Below are 17,500 nucleotides of genomic sequence, written 5' to 3'. Positions count from 1 at the left end.
GGTAAACTACATACATACGATACGACAATACTTTAAAGGTCACCTGTTATGCAAAATCCACTTCTCCATGTCTCTTCTACATCAACATGTGTCCCCTCTTCTTCATGTCTCTTCTACATCAACATGTGTCCCCTCTTCCTCATGTCTCTTCTACATCAACATGTGTCCCCTCTTCCTCATGTCTCTTCTACATCAACATGTGTCCCCTCTTCTTCATGTCTCCTCTACATCAACATGTGTCCCCTCTTCTCCATGTCTCTTCTACATCAACATGTGTCCCCTCTTCTTCATGTCTCTTCTACATCAACATGTGTCCCCTCTTCTTCATGTCTCTTCTACATCAACATGTGTCCCCTCTTCTTCACGTCTCTTCTACATCAACATGTGTCCCCTCTTCCTCATGTCTCTTCTACATCAACATGTGTCCCCTCTTCTTCACGTCTCTTCTACATCAACATGTGTCCCCTCTTCTTCATGTCTCTTCTGCATCAACATGTGTCCCCTCTTCTCCATGTCTCTCCTACATCAACATGTGTCCCCTCTTCTTCATGTCTCTTCTACATCAACATGTGTCCCCTCTTCTTCATGTCTCTTCTACATCAACATGTGTCCCCTCTTCCTCATCTCTCCTCTACATCAACATGTGTCCCCTCTTCTTCATGTCTCTTCTACATCAACATGTGTCCCCTCTTCTTCATGTCTCTTCCACATCAACATATGTCCCCTCTTCTTCATGTCTCTTCTACATCAACATATGTCCCCTCTTCTTCATGTCTCTTCTACATCAACATGTGTCCCCTCTTCTTCATGTCTCTTCTACATCAACATGTGTCCCCTCTTCTTCATGTCTCTTCTACATCAACATGTGTCCCCTCTTCCTCATCTCTCCTCTACATCAACATGTGTCCCCTCTTCTTCATGTCTCATCTACATCAACATGTGTCCCCTCTTCTGCATGTCTCTTCCACATCAACATGTGTCCCCTCTTCTCCATGTCTCTTCTCCATCAACATGTGTCCCCTCTTCTTCACGTCTCTTCTACATCAACATGTGTCCCTTCTTCTTCATGTCTCTTCTACATCAACATGTGTCCCCTCTTCTTCATGTCTCTTCTACATCAACATGTGTCCTCTCTTCTTCATGTCTCTTCTACATCAACATGTGTCCCCTCTTCTTCACGTCTCTTCTACATCAACATGTGTCCCCTCTTCCTCATGTCTCTTCTACATCAACATGTGTCCCCTCTTCTTCACGTCTCTTCTACATCAACATGTGTCCCCTCTTCTTCACGTCTCTTCTACATCAACATGTGTCCCTTCTTCTTCATGTCTCTTCTACATCAACATGTGTCCCCTCTTCTTCATGTCTCTTCTACATCAACATGTGTCCCCTCTTCCTCATGTCTCTTCTACATCAACATGTGTCCCCTCTTCTTCATGTCTCTTCTACATCAACATGTGTCCCCTCTTCCTCATGTCTCTTCTACATCAACATGTGTCCTCTCTTCTTCATGTCTCTTCTACATCAACATGTGTCCCCTCTTCTTCATGCCTCTTCTACATCAACATGTGTCCCCTCTTCTTCATGTCTCTTCTACATCAACATGTGTCCCCTCTTCTTCATGTCTCTTCTACATCAACACGTGTCCCCTCTTCTTCATGTCTCTTCTACATCAACACGTGTCCCCTCTTCCTCATCTCTCCTCTACATCAACATGTGTCCCCTCTTCTCCATGTCTCTTCTACATCAACATGTGTCCCCTCTTCTTCATGTCTCATCTACATCAACATGTGTCCCCTCTTCTTCATGTCTCTTCTACATCAACACGTGTCCCCTCTTCTTCATGTCTCTTCTACATCAACATGTGTCCCCTCTTCCTCATCTCTCCTCTACATCAACATGTGTCCCCTCTTCTCCATGTCTCTTCCACATCAACATGTGTCCCCTCTTCTCCATGTCTCTTCTCCATCAACATGTGTCCCCTCTTCTTCATGTCTCTTCTCCATCAACATGTGTCCCCTCTTCTTCATGTCTCTTCTACATCAACATGTGTCCCCTCTTCTTCATGCCTCTTCTACATCAACATGTGTCCCCTCTTCTTCATGTCTCTTCTACATCAACATGTGTCCCCTCTTCTTCATGTCTCTTCTACATCAACAAAAAGATATTTACCTACTACCATTTCTCTCTCATGTCTTCAGGCTTCTCGCTCCCACCGCTCCAGATTTCTCTCTGTTGCCAAATTTGGTGACCGACTCCTTTGCTGTTGCGATTGTAGGATTCTCGATGGGCATGTCGCTCGCCAAGATCTTCGCCCTGAAGCACGGCTACAAAGTGGACGGAAACCAGGTGAGTTTGGACGACTGGGGGGCTGCCGAGCGGAAAGAACTCTATTTTGTAGGACAGTGTAATTAAAGAGGCCCTATTATGTATATTTGTATTGTGTAATATATATTTTGGGGGTTGTTGTGCATGTAAACACTCCCGCCCTGCCTAAAACGCCTCCATTGGACTTCTTTGTTACCATGGTTATTAAAGCATGGAGACATGTCACAGTAGAGACACTAAATACATGTATACACATATACAATAATATATGAAGCTGAAAATTAGCACAATAGGCCCCCTTTAAATCATCGTCAATTTCCCCTAGGACACCTTGTTTTGTCTTGTGTTAGAAATCACCCTTTTTTCTCCACAGCGTCGATTTCAAACCCATCATGTGAACTCTGACCGATTTCCGTGTAAACAATATGAACAACTTACACAACACGTTTAGAAACTCTGACTAAGCTAGTTACTCAGACTCCATGGAAGAGAGGAATATGTTTCCTTTACTGCAATAGAGGAAGTAGGGTGGATAGAGAACGTTCATTTCCCCAGCTACTATATCTGGCCTGATTTCATAACGTGTGTATATAATGCTAACGGGGCTTTTTATCTGTGAGAATGTGCAGGACATAGACTTAAGAAGGTGGTGGGATTAACCAGTTAAGCCCCCCGCAACATCTTGCAAGAAACCGTGTCTGAGGGCTTCTTAACATTTAACAAGCCCTGAATTAGCCCTGAGTGAAAAAATGCTAACACACTTAGCACAGAACTCATGGTATAAATACCTTATTACTTATCGGATCCCTAACCGAAACCCAGACAACACACCACGTAGCTTTACGGGACCAAAACTGAAAATAAGTCTTACGGCCCGTCCACACGACAGCTTCAAAAAAAGCTTGGAGCTGGGCGTGTCTGAAGCTCGACCAACAACCAATCACTCCCGCCCCTGACACACAAGCAGCGGTTTGATTGGCTACAGCTTGTACTGGCGTATGATTTGATTGGCTGGCGCTTCCACCGAAAGCTTCAGAAGCTTCAAAAGTTGAACATTGCTCAACTTTTGCAGCCTGAGACGCCAGGAAAGCTCCGCTCTGCTTCCCACAATGCAGTTCGGCGAAAAGTGACGGCAGACGCGTTGGAAACCGTTTTTGAAGCTGTCGAAGCTGCTGTGTGGACGGGCCGTAACCGTTGCTGTTTCCAAAAGTTGTGTTCAATGGCATTAAAACGCTGCTGAAGGTCAATCCGATGTGTCTGTGTCACTGTGAAATGATTACTGATAATCCATCGATGTCAATAACGGAGATTTCATATTAGCTGCTACGAGAGTGTATGGCAGCTTCCGGGTTTGGGCATTCTGGCTACGCATCACTCATTCACCAATGGGTAATGTTTAGATGGATTTTAGGAACCTCCCCTCGATTCCATTGGCTCTAACGGTTAACAAGAGGTGTCAATCATCAAAATCGACCGAGAGGCCAGAGATATGGAAAATGCACCCAAATGACCCCAGAAGTGTAAATCTCTAAAAAGGTCAAAGGTCACTTGTTTTGCATCGATCTTGATACAGGATACTTACTTATTATATGTTGTAGTTTGGATTCCTAAAGCTTTTAGTCTACCATCCCATCATTCAAGGGTGGTTTTCACTATAAGTAAGGTTTTTCTTTTTGGACGGACACTATAATTTTTAACTGTTCAATCTGAATTTACTTTTAAAATAAAAAACATCTATATTGATTCTGAATCTTCTACATCCAACTCACAGGTGTAACCTTGCTTTGAGAAAAAAGATGATTAATTTTAGAAGTGAAGATATAGTCTTTTGTTCTGGGAATGTCATCGAGCCTGAGACCTGGGGGCTCGACTGGTTAAAGAAGATGCCAATACATGTTAGCAATATATCCTTTCAAGATCCGACTTAAACTGAAATTCACACGTCTAAATTAGCTAGTTTCAAATGCTGAATCTATTTGTGCATTTTAGATATATTTGTGCCTTAAATTGAGAACAGAGTTAACTGTGGTTCACTCTCGGTTCTCTACTGTCAACATCTGCCTTGTTTCACACACACACTCTTGGTTCTTGTGGGTTGTTTTCACATAGCTCCACTGTAGCTCCACTGTAGCTCCACTGTAGCTCCACTGTAGCTCTACTGTAGCTCCACTGTAGCTCTACTGTAGCTCCACTGTAGCTCCACTGTAGCTCCACTGTAGCTCTACTGTAGCTCCACTGTAGCTCCACTGCAGCTCTACTGTAGCTCCACTGTAGCTCCACTGTAGCTCTACTGTAGCTCCACTGTAGCTCCACTGCAGCTCTACTGTAGCTCTACTGCAGCTCCACTGTAGCTCCACTGTAGCTCTACTGTAGCTCCACTGTAGCTCCACTGTAGCTCTACTGTAGCTCCACTGTAGCTCTACTGTAGCTCCACTGTAGCTCCACTGTAGCTCCACGTAGCTCCACTGTAGCTCCACTGTAGATCCACTGTAGATCCACTGTAGCTCCACTGTAGCTCCACTGTAGCTCTACTGTAGCTCCACTGTAGCTCTACTGTAGCTCCACTGTAGCTCCACTCTAGCTCTACTGTAGCTCCACTGTAGCTCTACTGTAGCTCTACTGTAGCTCCACTGTAGCTCCACTGTAGCTCCACTGTAGCTCTACTGTAGCTCCACTGTAGCTCTACTGTAGCTCCACTGTAGCTCTACTGTAGCTCTACTGTAGCTCCACTGTAGCTCCACTGTAGCTCTACTGTAGCTCCACTGTAGCTCCACTGTAGCTCCACTGAATGCTTTGTGTGTGGTTTTGCTTTCAGGAGCTGATCGCCCTCGGCCTGTGTAACTTCATCAGCTCTTTCTTTCAAACCTTCGCCATCACCTGCTCCATGTCCAGGAGCCTGGTGCAGGAGAGCACCGGTGGAAAAACACAGGTGACACACACACACACACACACACACGCACACGCACACGCACACACACGCACACGCACACGCACACGCGCACGCACACACACACACACACGCACAAAGACTTTATCTCACTTGACTTATTTGAGTTTTAATAGCATAATTAAAAACGGATGATGTTGACACAGTTTTGGATGTGTGTGTGTGTGTGTGTGTGTTCAGATCGCAGGGCTGCTGTCGTCTCTCATGGTGCTGTTGGTAGTCGTGGCGATCGGTTTCGTCTTCCAGCCTCTTCCTCAGGTGGGTGACGCTGCAGACACTTTTATTTTTCTACCCAGTTTTCTCTGACTCAGTTAAAAACACACACACTGGTTGTTGCTTCCCGTTTGTTTTATCTCCTCGTGTTTTTCTCCCGCTCGGCGCCACAGACGGCGCTGGCGGCCATCATCATGGTGAACCTGTTGGGCATGTTCAAACAGATCAGAGACATTCCCGCTCTCTGGAGGACCAGCAGGATCGAACTGGTTAGTCTGTCAATATTCCTATTTGAACAACTTTATTTTTCAGTCTTTCACAAATGCAGTGTGTCAATACAAGTCGCAAACCCCCCTCCCACTCCAGGCGGTATTCCCCAATGAGTAGACACGCATACGACAGAAAGATAAATAAATAAATGAATGGTCATAAAAATAAAATGTAACGTTTAAAAAAACAAATCAATAAAATAAGGAATAGACCAAAAAAAATAATGATGACAGTATACAAGTAAATACTCAGATATAAGAAAACACCACACACATAACCCAAACCAAACATGTCAGTTGATGCTATTCTTATTGCCAGCCGTCTAAACCCCAAGTGGGACCAGATATAGCATTTCTAATATTTCATTATTTAAATAGGATAGAACAGAATTCCTTAAATGCCTCTGCACCAGGTACAACAAAAACGATGTGCATTTCTACATAGCAACAAGAAATGATACTCATACATTCCTACACATATACAGACATACATACAAATACGATAAAGGCTATTTACAATATATAACAAAGTCAGATTTAGATTAAGACTAACCTAACCCTACTAACTAAGGGTTATTTAGACTAACCCTAACCCTACTAACGATAGTTACGGCTGTAACTACGGTTCTATGAGTCCCGGATGACCGCCAGAGGCGGTGCTTTAGCACTGGATATGTCCATCGCGCGCATGCGCAACTCGAGTACCAATAACAACAAAGTCACCTGTGACCCACGTGACACCGGCTATATCAGCCGGTATTGTCAGAGGATCTGTTCCCCGAATCTTCTCGCGAGCACACAAGAATTCTGAGTGACAGGGAACTCTGGCGGTCATCCGGGACCGTAGTTACAGCCGTAACTATCGTTCTATTTCGTCCCTACTGACCGCCAGAGGCGGTGCTTTAGCACTGGATGACCTATACCAACAATGTCATGAAGAATCCAAGCCCTTGCTCACCACTGGAAGCAGCGGAGCTCGGCAAAAGGACCACGCCCAAAGAATGGGGAGTGGCGACATTGACCTGATGACAACTGGAGAATGTGCCAGAAGACGCCCACGACGCCGCGGCGCAGATGGTCTCCAGGGGCACCCCTCTCAGGGCAGCCCAATATGTTGAGATGCTCCTTGTAGAGTGGCATCTCAGCCTGGTGGCAGGGGGCGGCCACTGGCCCCGTAAGCCTGTGAGATGGTATCGACAACCCAGTGGGGAAGCCACTGGTTAGAGGGCCTAACCTCCTTTAGTGCCGCCAGGGCAAACTCAAGAGTTGCTCCTCCTGCCGTATACAGGCAGTAGCCTTGATATACGCCCTTTGGGCACCCCCCGGGCACAGCAACTTCGATGTGCCGTACTCCTGAATGTCAAAGCGTGCCAGCTGGGCAGGCTGATTGAAGTGAGTTTGTGGAAGGACCCCGGGCGGGAATGCCACATTTGCCCAAAGGGCAACGCCTGAGAGTCTCACCTCGGGCATGTATTGTTTATGGAGAGGACATGCAACTCCCCGACTCACTTCCCTGAGGCTATGGCAAGCAGAAATGCTGCCTTTGTGGGCAGCCACCTAAGCCCCACCTGGGCCAGGGGCTCGAAGGGAGGAGGTGATAGGGCATCCGGCAGCAAGGGCAGGTCCCAAGCCGGAGCCCTCGGGGTGCAAGGGGGACGCTGCCGTAAAGCCCATCTCATAAAGAGGGACACCGACCTGTGGCACCCCGCCGTGGCGCCGTCGACCCGAACATGTCGGGCAGAATCGCAGCCACATCAATTCAGAGTGGAGTGAGAACGTCCACTATCTAGAAGGGACTGTTGTCTAAGCAACAATGTACATGCTGTCCCCAAAGAACACGCACATTCTTGCCCCCCAGTTGGGGTAGAAAGTGCGTGAGTGCAAGCTGCACGGCCCGAAGCTCTAGCACGTTGACCCGGCGCGCACTCTGCTGGGCAGACCACTGACCCTGAACGGTCCTGCCCTGCCGCACTGCACCCCACCCTGAGAGACGTGCACCTATGGTGATGGTCTCCTGGCGGGATGGGATGGCGCCCATGGGCACGCCTACCAGAGATAAGCCCCTCCAGCGTGACGGAGAGTGGAGCAATGCTGCGACACCCTGACTTCACTGTGCCTGTGCCACTTGGTGTCCAAGTGAAGGCTGTTCAGCCACATCTGCATGGGGCACAACGACAGCGGGCCTAAGGGCCCAGCGGCCGAGGCAGCTGCCAGTCTGCCCAAGGGCCGGAGGAACTGAATATAAGGCACCCTCTTGCCCGGCCCACGTGGAAGTAGGCATCCCTCGGTTGGGAACCACTCCACCTGTGCGTATGCAGTAGTCAGCATATAGAATGGCAGCACCTTCAGGAATCTGTTGATTCCTCTGAGGTCCAAGATCTGGCGAAATCCGCCGACTTACTTGCTCACGAGAAAGTATGCCGAGTAGAACCCCCTGGCTAAGCAGAGGGTCTTACTGGGTTGATTGCGTCCTTGGACAAAAGGACGGACAACTCTTGGCCCAGAGGTAGGGCCCCTGCCGGATCGCTGACGACTGTCAATTAGACCCAGCCGAAGGCTAGGGGCCGGAGCTGCGGTCCGTACCCCTGGGTTAAGGTGAAAACCACCCAAGGGACGGAAGTACAGACTGCCCAGAAACTGAGCTGCTGCTGGGAAAGCAGCCGCCGACCACCCCCGGGATTTCAGAGCCCAGCCCCCCGGACCCTGGAGCCTCTTGGGGGGGGTCCGGTAAGGCTCTGGGGCACGAGGCCGCCTGGAAGGCGGGCGACATGGGGCACGAAAGTCATTGGGAGGCGGTTGAGTGGGCCGCTAAGACCTCTGCAGACCACCCCTGTAATCCAGCGGCTGAGTGCGGCTGCTAGAGCGGCCCCTGGGCCTGCTGGGAGTGGGCACAGGTCTGCGAGGACCCGAGTGCTGCTGCCTGGTCTGCCTAGCTTGGGCGGCACACTCCAGTGCCTCCAGGGCAGCTGATCTAAACAGCTCCCCTGGCTCGACTGGTACGCGACGGAGGACTCTCCGTCAACCGGAGGAGGTGCGTCAGCCGAAGGAGGGGCGCCAACCGAAGGAGGGGTGCCAACCGAAGGGGCGCCCGCCTGGGCCCTACACCGGGCCCAGGCTGAAGGGCCAAGAGGCGACTTCATCATGCCGCCGATCCACTTTAGAGGACAGCCTATTTCTAGTCCTTCTATTGGGGGGGAGCACACAAAGCCATCGCTCCCTCAAGTCGCCGGGAACGGCCGAATTGATCTGGAGGAGTACGTGACAAGGAGAGGTGTCTGTTGGCTGCTGCCAGACGTTCCACCTCAGTGATTCGAGCCACTCTGAGCACCCGAGGCATGCAGCTACAGCTCATGCAGGCGTTTACCGTGAGAACCTCCCTCAGATGCTCGAATTTCGTCCCCACTGACCGCCAGAAGCGGCCGAGGCAGGAGGGGCAGCGGTCGTGGCCGTCCTCGGGCTCAAGAGAAACCCTACAGGCGCTACATGAATGAACCATTCTGTAGGTAGCCAGATGCAGCGTAGCCGGGAGCGGGTGCGGGAACACAGCCTTCACCAGCTACCTGCTTAACGGAAAGAGTAGAGCGTTGCTGCTACTCGCCGAACAGAAAGAGGGATGTAATTACACCCACGTTACGGCAGAGGGAGCGGGAGCGAGATCACTGCCTTCACCTAGCTGGATTAGTAAATAAGGCAGTTTACCAAGAGCGGGGGCGAAAACACTGCCTTCACTGGCTGAGCTAGAGGCGAGTGCCAGATGCAGCGTAACCGGGAGCGGGTGCGGGAACACAGCCTTCACCAGCTACCTGCTTAACGGAACCAGGCAGTTTAGCGTCTACCAGGAGCGGGGGCGAGAACACTGCCTTCACTGGTTGAGTTAGAGACGAATGCCAGATGCAGCGTAACCGGGAGCGGGTGCGGGAACACAGCCTTCACCAGCTACCTGCTTAACAGAAAAAACAAGGCAGTTTGGCGTCTACCAGGAGTGGGGGCGAGAACACTGCCTTCACTGGTTGAGTTAGAGACGAATGCCAGATGCAGTGTAACCGGGAGCGGGTGCGGGAACACAGCCTTCACCAGCTACCTGCTTAACAGAAAAACAAGGCAGTTTGGCGTCTACCAGGAGCGGGGGCGAGAACACTGCCTTCACTGGTTGAGTTAGAGACGAATGCCAGATGCAGTGTAACCGGGAGCGGGTGCGGGAACACAGCCTTCACCAGCTACCTGCTTAACAGAAAAACAAGGCAGTTTGGCGTCTACCAGGAGCGGGGGCGAGAACACTGCCTTCACTGGTTGAGTTAGAGACGAATGCCAGATGCAGCGTAACCGGGAGCGGGTGCGGGAACACAGCCTTCACCAGCTACCTGCTTAACAGAAAAAACAAGGCAGTTTGGCGTCTACCAGGAGCGGGGGCGAGAACACTGCCTTCACTGGTTAAGTTAGAGTCGAACGCCAAATGCAGTGTAACCGGGAGCGGGTGCGGGAACACAGCCTTCACCGGCTACCTGCTGAACAGGAAGAGTAGAGCGGTGCTACTACTCGCCGAACAGAAAAAAGGGATGTAGCTACATCCGCATTACCGGTAGAGGGAGCGGGAGCGAGAGCACTGCCTTCACCTAGCTGGGTAAAATAAAGAAGCTAACAGTATACGCAAGACGTTAGCCGAGCGGCTGCTGCTAACGATCAAGCGAGATCAAGTCAAATAACACACATGTTTAAGACCAGATAACTAGCTTCTATAGAATAGCACAGAGCCGTAGTTACAGCAGTAGCCATGGCCAGGGCTCACACGGCATCTAACCGTAGTTACAGTAGTAACTATGGCCAGTACTTACACGGCTTAGAACCGTAGTTAGTCGTAACTCTGGCCAGTACTTGCATGGCTTGGATACTTACACAGCATAGAGCCGTAGTTACAGTAGTAACTCTGGCCAGTACTTGCACGGCTTGGAACCGTAGTTACAGTAGTAACTATGGCCAGTACTTACATGGTTTAGAACCGTAGTTACAGTAGTAACTATGGCCATTACACGGCATAGAGCCGTAGTTACGGTATTGCCTATGGCCAGTACGTGCACGGCTTGGAACCGTAGTTACAGTAGTAACTATGGCCAGTACTTAAGGCTTAACCCCGTAGTTACAGTATTAACTATGGCCAGTACTTACACAGCTTGGAACCGTAGTTACAGTAGTAATTATGGCCAGTACTGACGGCTTAGGACCTTAGTTACAATAGTAACTGTGGCCGGTGCCTAAAAGTGTCAGCCAACGGCTGCCCACTAGACAATATAATATTGGGAGGATGAAATCCTCCTTAATGGCCATACATGCAGAGCACACGGCACACACAGTGAAGATTGTTCTCTGCATATCGTCCTAGTGCTAGGAGTCTAGTACTAGGAGCAGTAAATACAACGATATAGCGCTACTGCAACCATATCATGCGTTTACCGGGAGCAGCAGCGAGAGCACTGCCCTCACTGGCTGAGTTAAATAATGAAGCTTAACCGTACATGCAAGGTGTTAGCCAAGCGGCTGCTGCTAACAATCAAGCAACCAAGTCAGAACACAATGTTAAGACCAGATAATTAGCTTCTAAGAAAGAGAACAGCCCGCATAGAACCGTGTCTGGTTACAGTAGTAACCGCACATGCCGAGCACACAGCACCCGCCGTGAAGATGTTCTCTGCAGATCATCCTAGTGCTAGGAGTCTAGTACTAGGAGCAGTAATACAACGATCTAGCGCTACTGCAATCACACCCTATGCTACAGGGAGCGGGAGCACTGCCCTGAGTTAATAGTTAAGCTCAACAGCAAGGTGTTAGCCAAGCGGCTGCTGCTAACAATCAAGCGACCAAGTCAGAACACAAATGTTAAGACCAGATAATAGCTTCTAGAAAATAGAAAGTACTTACCTTACTTTCTGCATCTAAACAAAAAACGGGTTTAAAGTATGACACTCTTGGCTTTCCATACTAAATCGAATGAGGGACGCAGCCAAAGCTGGGACTCAAATGCTAATGATAGCTCGGGCACAACGCCACAAGCAGAACTTTCAAAAGAGCATAAGGGCAACTTTATGGGAGAGGAAGCGGGAACACTGTCGTCACCAGAAAGTCTAAGCCATAAACAATAAGACGGTAATCAGGACAACTTGGCTGGGAGCGGGTGTGGAAACACAGCCATCACCAGCAACAAGCTGACACAAACCTGTCTGTCGCGGCTCTGCACAGCCGGCGCAGCTCCTGGAGGACGCGTCTAACGACCCGTAGCCCCGACTGTCAGTCGCGAAGCTTCACGCGGCCAGCTGTTTGCAGAGAAATCCCTCCGATCAAACGTTCAAGCCTGAACGCTGTAGGCTACGAAAACGTAGCCACGGTACCCTCGCGCAGCGAGAAGATGAAAGGAACAGATCCTCTGACAATACCGGCTGATATAGCCGGTGTCACGTGGGTCACAGGTGACTTTGTTGTTATTGGTACTCGAGCTGCGCATGCGCGCGATGGACATATCCAGTGCTAAAGCAGCGGTCAGTAGGGACGAAATAGAACTAAGGGTTATTTAGACTAACCCTACTAACTAAGGGTTATTTAGACTAACCCTAACCCTTTGAAAGGCGCCCATAAATAAAATGCATTATTATTATTATTATTATTATTATTAGATTCAAATAAGAACAAAAGTATACATGTAAGGATGATTTGTCGTGCCGTTGCATTTTGTCTAATTGTGTGTGTGTTCAGTGTTTGACTTTAGGGTAGAAGCCATATTTTAAGTCTGTTTGTCGTATTTGTTGAACCTGAAACTTGTTTTCCGGAGGGCTGACGAGATCCAATTTAACACACACACACACACACACACACACACACACACACACACACACACACACACACACACACACACACACACACACACACACACACACACACACACACACACACACCACACACACACACACACACACACACACACACACACACACACACACACACACACACACACACACACACACACACACACACACACACACACACACACACACAAGACTCTAACTGGTTTGACTGAACTGTGCTGGAGGGCAGAAGAGCAAACAGATAAAAAAAGTAACAATGTTTACGCACGTCAAACTGCTCTTTTATAGCACTCCAGGTATGGTTTTTAAACCCCTTTATTAACTGCCAGTGATGTTGTTCGTTCCTTTAACCTCCTTGTTGGGTTTTCCCCTTCTCTGTTGACAGAATGGTTGTGTGTCTGTTGCTCTGCTGGCGCTGCTACACTTCATGTCTGTACCTGTTTTCCCTCTCCTCCCGCAGGCCATCTGGCTCGTGGCCTTCGTAGCGTCCGTTCTGCTGGGGCTGGACTACGGACTTCTGGTCGCCCTCGCTTTCGCTATCCTCACCGTCATCTACAGAACACAGAGGTACTGATGGCGGGCTGCGCTTCAGTCCGAACGTGTGCTTTTTGGGTACTTATACCGGCAGGGTTCCAGTTGGAGCCAACGGGGTCTGAGCTCCTATGAAAGCAGTGACATCGTATGTCTGTGGGGGCCGCGCCAACACGTTACCAACAACCATTATTTTAATATGTGTCAATGTAATGAGATATATATACGTTAAGGAGGTAAATGGGCAAAAAGAAAAACATGTTTTCCAAAAGAAACACGCATCGTATTCTCTCTTGAACGACAATATGCCTGCACTTCACCTCCAGGGTGCGCAATCAATTATTGGACCTCTCTCTCTCTCTCTCTCTCTCTCTCTCTCTCTCTCTCCCTCTCTCTCTCTCTCTCTCTCTCTCTCTCTCATAAATATCACCCGTTATTTACATTATTACCCGGCTGTTATTGATATATTTATCCCCCATGAAGCTCAGATTATAACGCGAACCCTGACTAATACTATAACTTTAGTATATCTATTTATATATTCGGGACATTAATCAACATGAGAACTTCCATCATGTAAATGTGCCAGATTTATGTTTGATGGCATTAAAAGAAAACATACAAGAACACATAAGCAGACTTTATGTCTTTATTAGGATCCCCATTAGCACTAGCATGAGCGTTGGCTATTCTTCCTGGGGTCCTCACACACTCGAAACATACAACAAAATTAAAACGGAACAAAACGGCTCATCATTTCATGCTATTTACAGCGAAATGAAGTGAAACTAAAATGGTCATCCAATTATCGCCATCTTAAGGCCAAACAAAAGTAAATACAAATAAGTGTACATAATAATATATGCATACATAGCCACAGGCACAGTTCAAATGTACTTTGTAATACTTAAAAATATTTTTTTAGCAACCATTTGAAATGTACTTGACAATTTTCCTGAATGATGTGCCTTGACTCACGATAGCAGCACTCATGCCCAGTTAACAGCCCTTTTCAACACCCACTAACATGCGACAAGCACATCCATAAGCACAGGGACGAGCTAATAGATAACCGACCATAACGGCATGTCCAGGAACCACTGTCTCAATGTATATCCACTCAAATGCAACTTAAACCCCAGAAGCGTATTATACTTATAGGAAAGTCTCCTCTGTTCCAATGTCATGATACGCCCTCTGGATCCAAAGAACCCCTGCTTTTTTATTTCTGAACTTGTACATTTCCCCTCTTGGGCCAAGTCACGAGTTCTGTAGACGTTTCAAGATGTTTCTCCTCCTCTTCCAGCCCCAAAAGTGCTGTCCTGGGTCATGTCCCCGGCACCGGGCTGTACTGCGACGTGGAGGAGTACGAAGAGGTGGGTCCGTCACATCGGGAAACTCAAAGCCATGATCGAGAAACTCCCCTTTTTGTCTGTCGGTCTGAACTCACGGAGATTTGTGCTTTTGTTCCCAGGCGGTCGAATACGAGGGGATTAAGATTTTCCACTCCAACTCCTCCATCTACTTTGCAAACAGCGACCTGTATGTGAACGCCCTCAAGGAGAAGGTAGTGTGTGTGTGTGTGTGTGTGTGTGTGTGTGTGTGTGTGGCACCTCTGAGGAGCGTTGATGTTAGCGCGAAGCAAGTCAAACAAGTAACTTTGTGGTACACATCGCAGCAAATATCTCACATCCTTCCCATTACAATATATTTTTGTATATGGTGTGATATATGTATTCTATTGTATGCACTGTACCTTTGCTAGTCATCAGATTATATTGCACATTTCAGTCACTCTAGTCTAGCCAAAACCCTTTTTTCTCATTTCATTTCACATATGATTAAGAAAGTAGCGAGTTAAAACCATAGACTGTATACGGTTAAAACTGTGGGGGAGACTTCTGAAGCAAGTGGAGTCAGGACTCAGAGAGGCACGAGGAGAGCCGGAGCTTTGACGGCAAACACTTACGGCTTATTTGGAGCTTCGGCCGGAGAATTCACGAGACAGGTGGTGACGGCTGCCAAACCAATTCTGAAGAACTCTTCTGCAGCTCGAGGTTTTAACTAGTTCAGAGTGTAATAATCAACATTCTTCATCAGTGAGACTAAACATTATGGATCCTGAATCTATAGAGTTCAGGAAACCTACGTCCCTGAGCAGTAAACTACCTCATGGCGGCTCGTGCTCGGTCACAGACTGGCAACAACAATGCCGAAGCTGCTCCGCCTTAAGAGAGATAGCGGCAATACTCAAGGCCGTAGACCTTCCGTGGGAAAGAGACGGTGAAGAGAGAAAACGATGAACTGGGTCGAAGGTTGAATACCTAAGCAAGATATTCCCTCACAAAAACTAGTCTGACGGTAGAAATACAATTTTTAAAAAAAAAAAAAAAAAAAAAAAAAAACGTAGTGGCTCAATCAATTCTCTCTTTAAAACTATTTAAACAATGAGACAAAAAAACACTTTGAAACGTATTTTTTGATCGCCCAAAAGTGCACGCAATTCGAAAGTCCTAAAATAAAAGTGGTATAAAATTGAAAAGGCACACTGTAGACAAACCATTACAAACTATTACAATAAAACAATTATAAATACATTTCTTTTAATGATGTTCTCGCCAAGAATAGAAGAAAAAGTGCCCCGTGGAATTAATTAATGATGTTAACACACTGTCTAGACTTCAAGCTAGTTAAAACATTTTAAAGAGTTTTTGCAGATCTATTCTAGCACTAGTTGATAGTACTGATGCTGTGTTACAGACGGGAGTAGACCCTGAGGCCCTTCAAGCTGCACGGAAAGCCCAGAGGAAGCAGAAGGAGAAGGAGAAGGGCGACCACAACTCTTCACTGAAGACCAGCTGCACGGTCAGTTCCTCTCTGATTGGTTGTTGCATACGTGCACAGTCAGCATGTTTGCATTTGCCTCAGTATGTAGTGTCTCTACTTTAAAGAGTCCTCTCCTGCTGATGTTCAGGTGTATATCAGTATGTAGTGTCTCTACTTTAAAGAGTCCTCTCCTGCTGATGTTCAGGTGTATATCAGTATGTAGTGTCTCTACTTTAAAGAGTCCTCTCCTGCTGATGTTCAGGTGTATATCAGTATGTAGTGTCTCTACTTTAAAGAGTCCTCTCCTGCTGATGTTCAGGTGTATATCAGTATGTAGTGTCTCTACTTTAAAGAGTCCTCTCCTGCTGATGTTCAGGTGTATATCAGTATGTAGTGTCTCTACTTTAAAGAGTCCTCTCCTGCTGATGTTCAGGTGTATATCAGTATGTAGCGTCTCTACTTTAAAGAGTCCTCTCCTGCTGATGTTCAGGTGTATATCAGTATGTAGCGTCTCTACTTTAAAGAGTCCTCTCCTGCTGATGTTCAGATGTATATCAGTATGTAGTGTCTCCACTTTAAAGAGTCCTCTCCTGCTGATGTTCAGGTGTATATCAGTATGTAGTGTCTCTACTTTAAAGAGTCCTCTCCTGCTGATGTTCATGTGTATATCAGTATGTAGTGTCTCTACTTTAAAGAGTTCTCTCCTGCTGATGTTCAGGTGTATATCAGTATGTAGTGTCTCTACTTTAAAGAGTCCTCTCCTGCTGATGTTCAGGTGTATATCAGTATGTAGTGTCTCCTCATGTCTCCATGCTTTAATGTTCAAAAAGCTCTTTATTTTTCTCATACTGCCTGTGCTGCAGCACCTCTTTTCACCCTCTGTCTGAAACCAGACCCCAGTCTGCTCTGATTGGTTAGCTGGACGGCTCTGTTGTGATTGGTCAACCTGCTTAGAGGTGTCCCGCCCCTTTAGCCAAAATCACGTACAATGTGTTGGAGCGCGATCCAATAGAAGCGTGAGTGTTCCGTAGTGATGTCACTGTGTTCCGGAACTTTGGGATTTTAGCCTTTGCAGACCGTTGACATGCACAAACAACCTATAGAAAACACTACAGGGAAGGGAGACACCCCCAAAAAAAGCTAAATAAGGTCCCCGTTTGCTTGTTGACTTCTTCCTATTGAATCCCTGTTCTCTGATTGGTTCCAGCATAAGGAGCAGGGCGTGACCCATGAGGTTTTGTCCTATAACCACGTGTCTGAGGAGCAGAGCAACGGCCAGCTGGGGGACGGAGACAGCGAGACGCTCTCAGAGGAAGACGGCGTCTTCCTCTATCGTCTCAGCGACGTTCACTCCATCATTTTGGACTGGACGCCCGGCAGCTTCATCGACTCTGTGGGGGCTAAGGCCATCAAACAGGTCAGTGGAACAGGAGTCCAATATCACTTCACCACGACGACAGGGTTTCTATGGTGATGTTCACAGGGCTCAATATCTGACATGTGTGTGGACGGATTACTGTCCTAAACTGTGTTGG

General features: G+C 47.7%; 1 protein-coding gene across 4 annotated transcripts in view; it reads left to right on the top strand.

Annotated features, from left to right (window-relative positions):
- Window positions 1-17,500, top strand: part of slc26a5 (solute carrier family 26 member 5) — a 37,115-nt gene that overhangs the window by 15,668 nt on the left and 3,947 nt on the right. For all 4 annotated transcript variants that reach the window (XM_034074746.2, XM_034074749.2, XM_034074745.2 and 1 more), the window contains 10 exons: window position 1; window positions 2,202-2,349; window positions 5,144-5,257; window positions 5,456-5,533; window positions 5,662-5,757; window positions 13,069-13,175; window positions 14,446-14,515; window positions 14,614-14,706; window positions 15,900-16,004; window positions 17,173-17,382. The exon at window position 1 is cut by the window's left edge and continues 235 nt beyond it. In XM_034074746.2, the coding sequence (XP_033930637.1) occupies window position 1; window positions 2,202-2,349; window positions 5,144-5,257; window positions 5,456-5,533; window positions 5,662-5,757; window positions 13,069-13,175; window positions 14,446-14,515; window positions 14,614-14,706; window positions 15,900-16,004; window positions 17,173-17,382 (1,022 nt within the window). The remainder of the gene's footprint in view (window positions 2-2,201; window positions 2,350-5,143; window positions 5,258-5,455; window positions 5,534-5,661; window positions 5,758-13,068; window positions 13,176-14,445; window positions 14,516-14,613; window positions 14,707-15,899; window positions 16,005-17,172; window positions 17,383-17,500) is intronic.

Source organism: Pseudochaenichthys georgianus, chromosome 23, assembly GCF_902827115.2.
Source record: "Pseudochaenichthys georgianus chromosome 23, fPseGeo1.2, whole genome shotgun sequence".
Taxonomy (NCBI): Eukaryota; Metazoa; Chordata; class Actinopteri; order Perciformes; family Channichthyidae; genus Pseudochaenichthys; species Pseudochaenichthys georgianus.
Note: the sequence above shows the minus strand (reverse complement) of the source record. Positions and strands in the feature narration are given on the sequence as shown.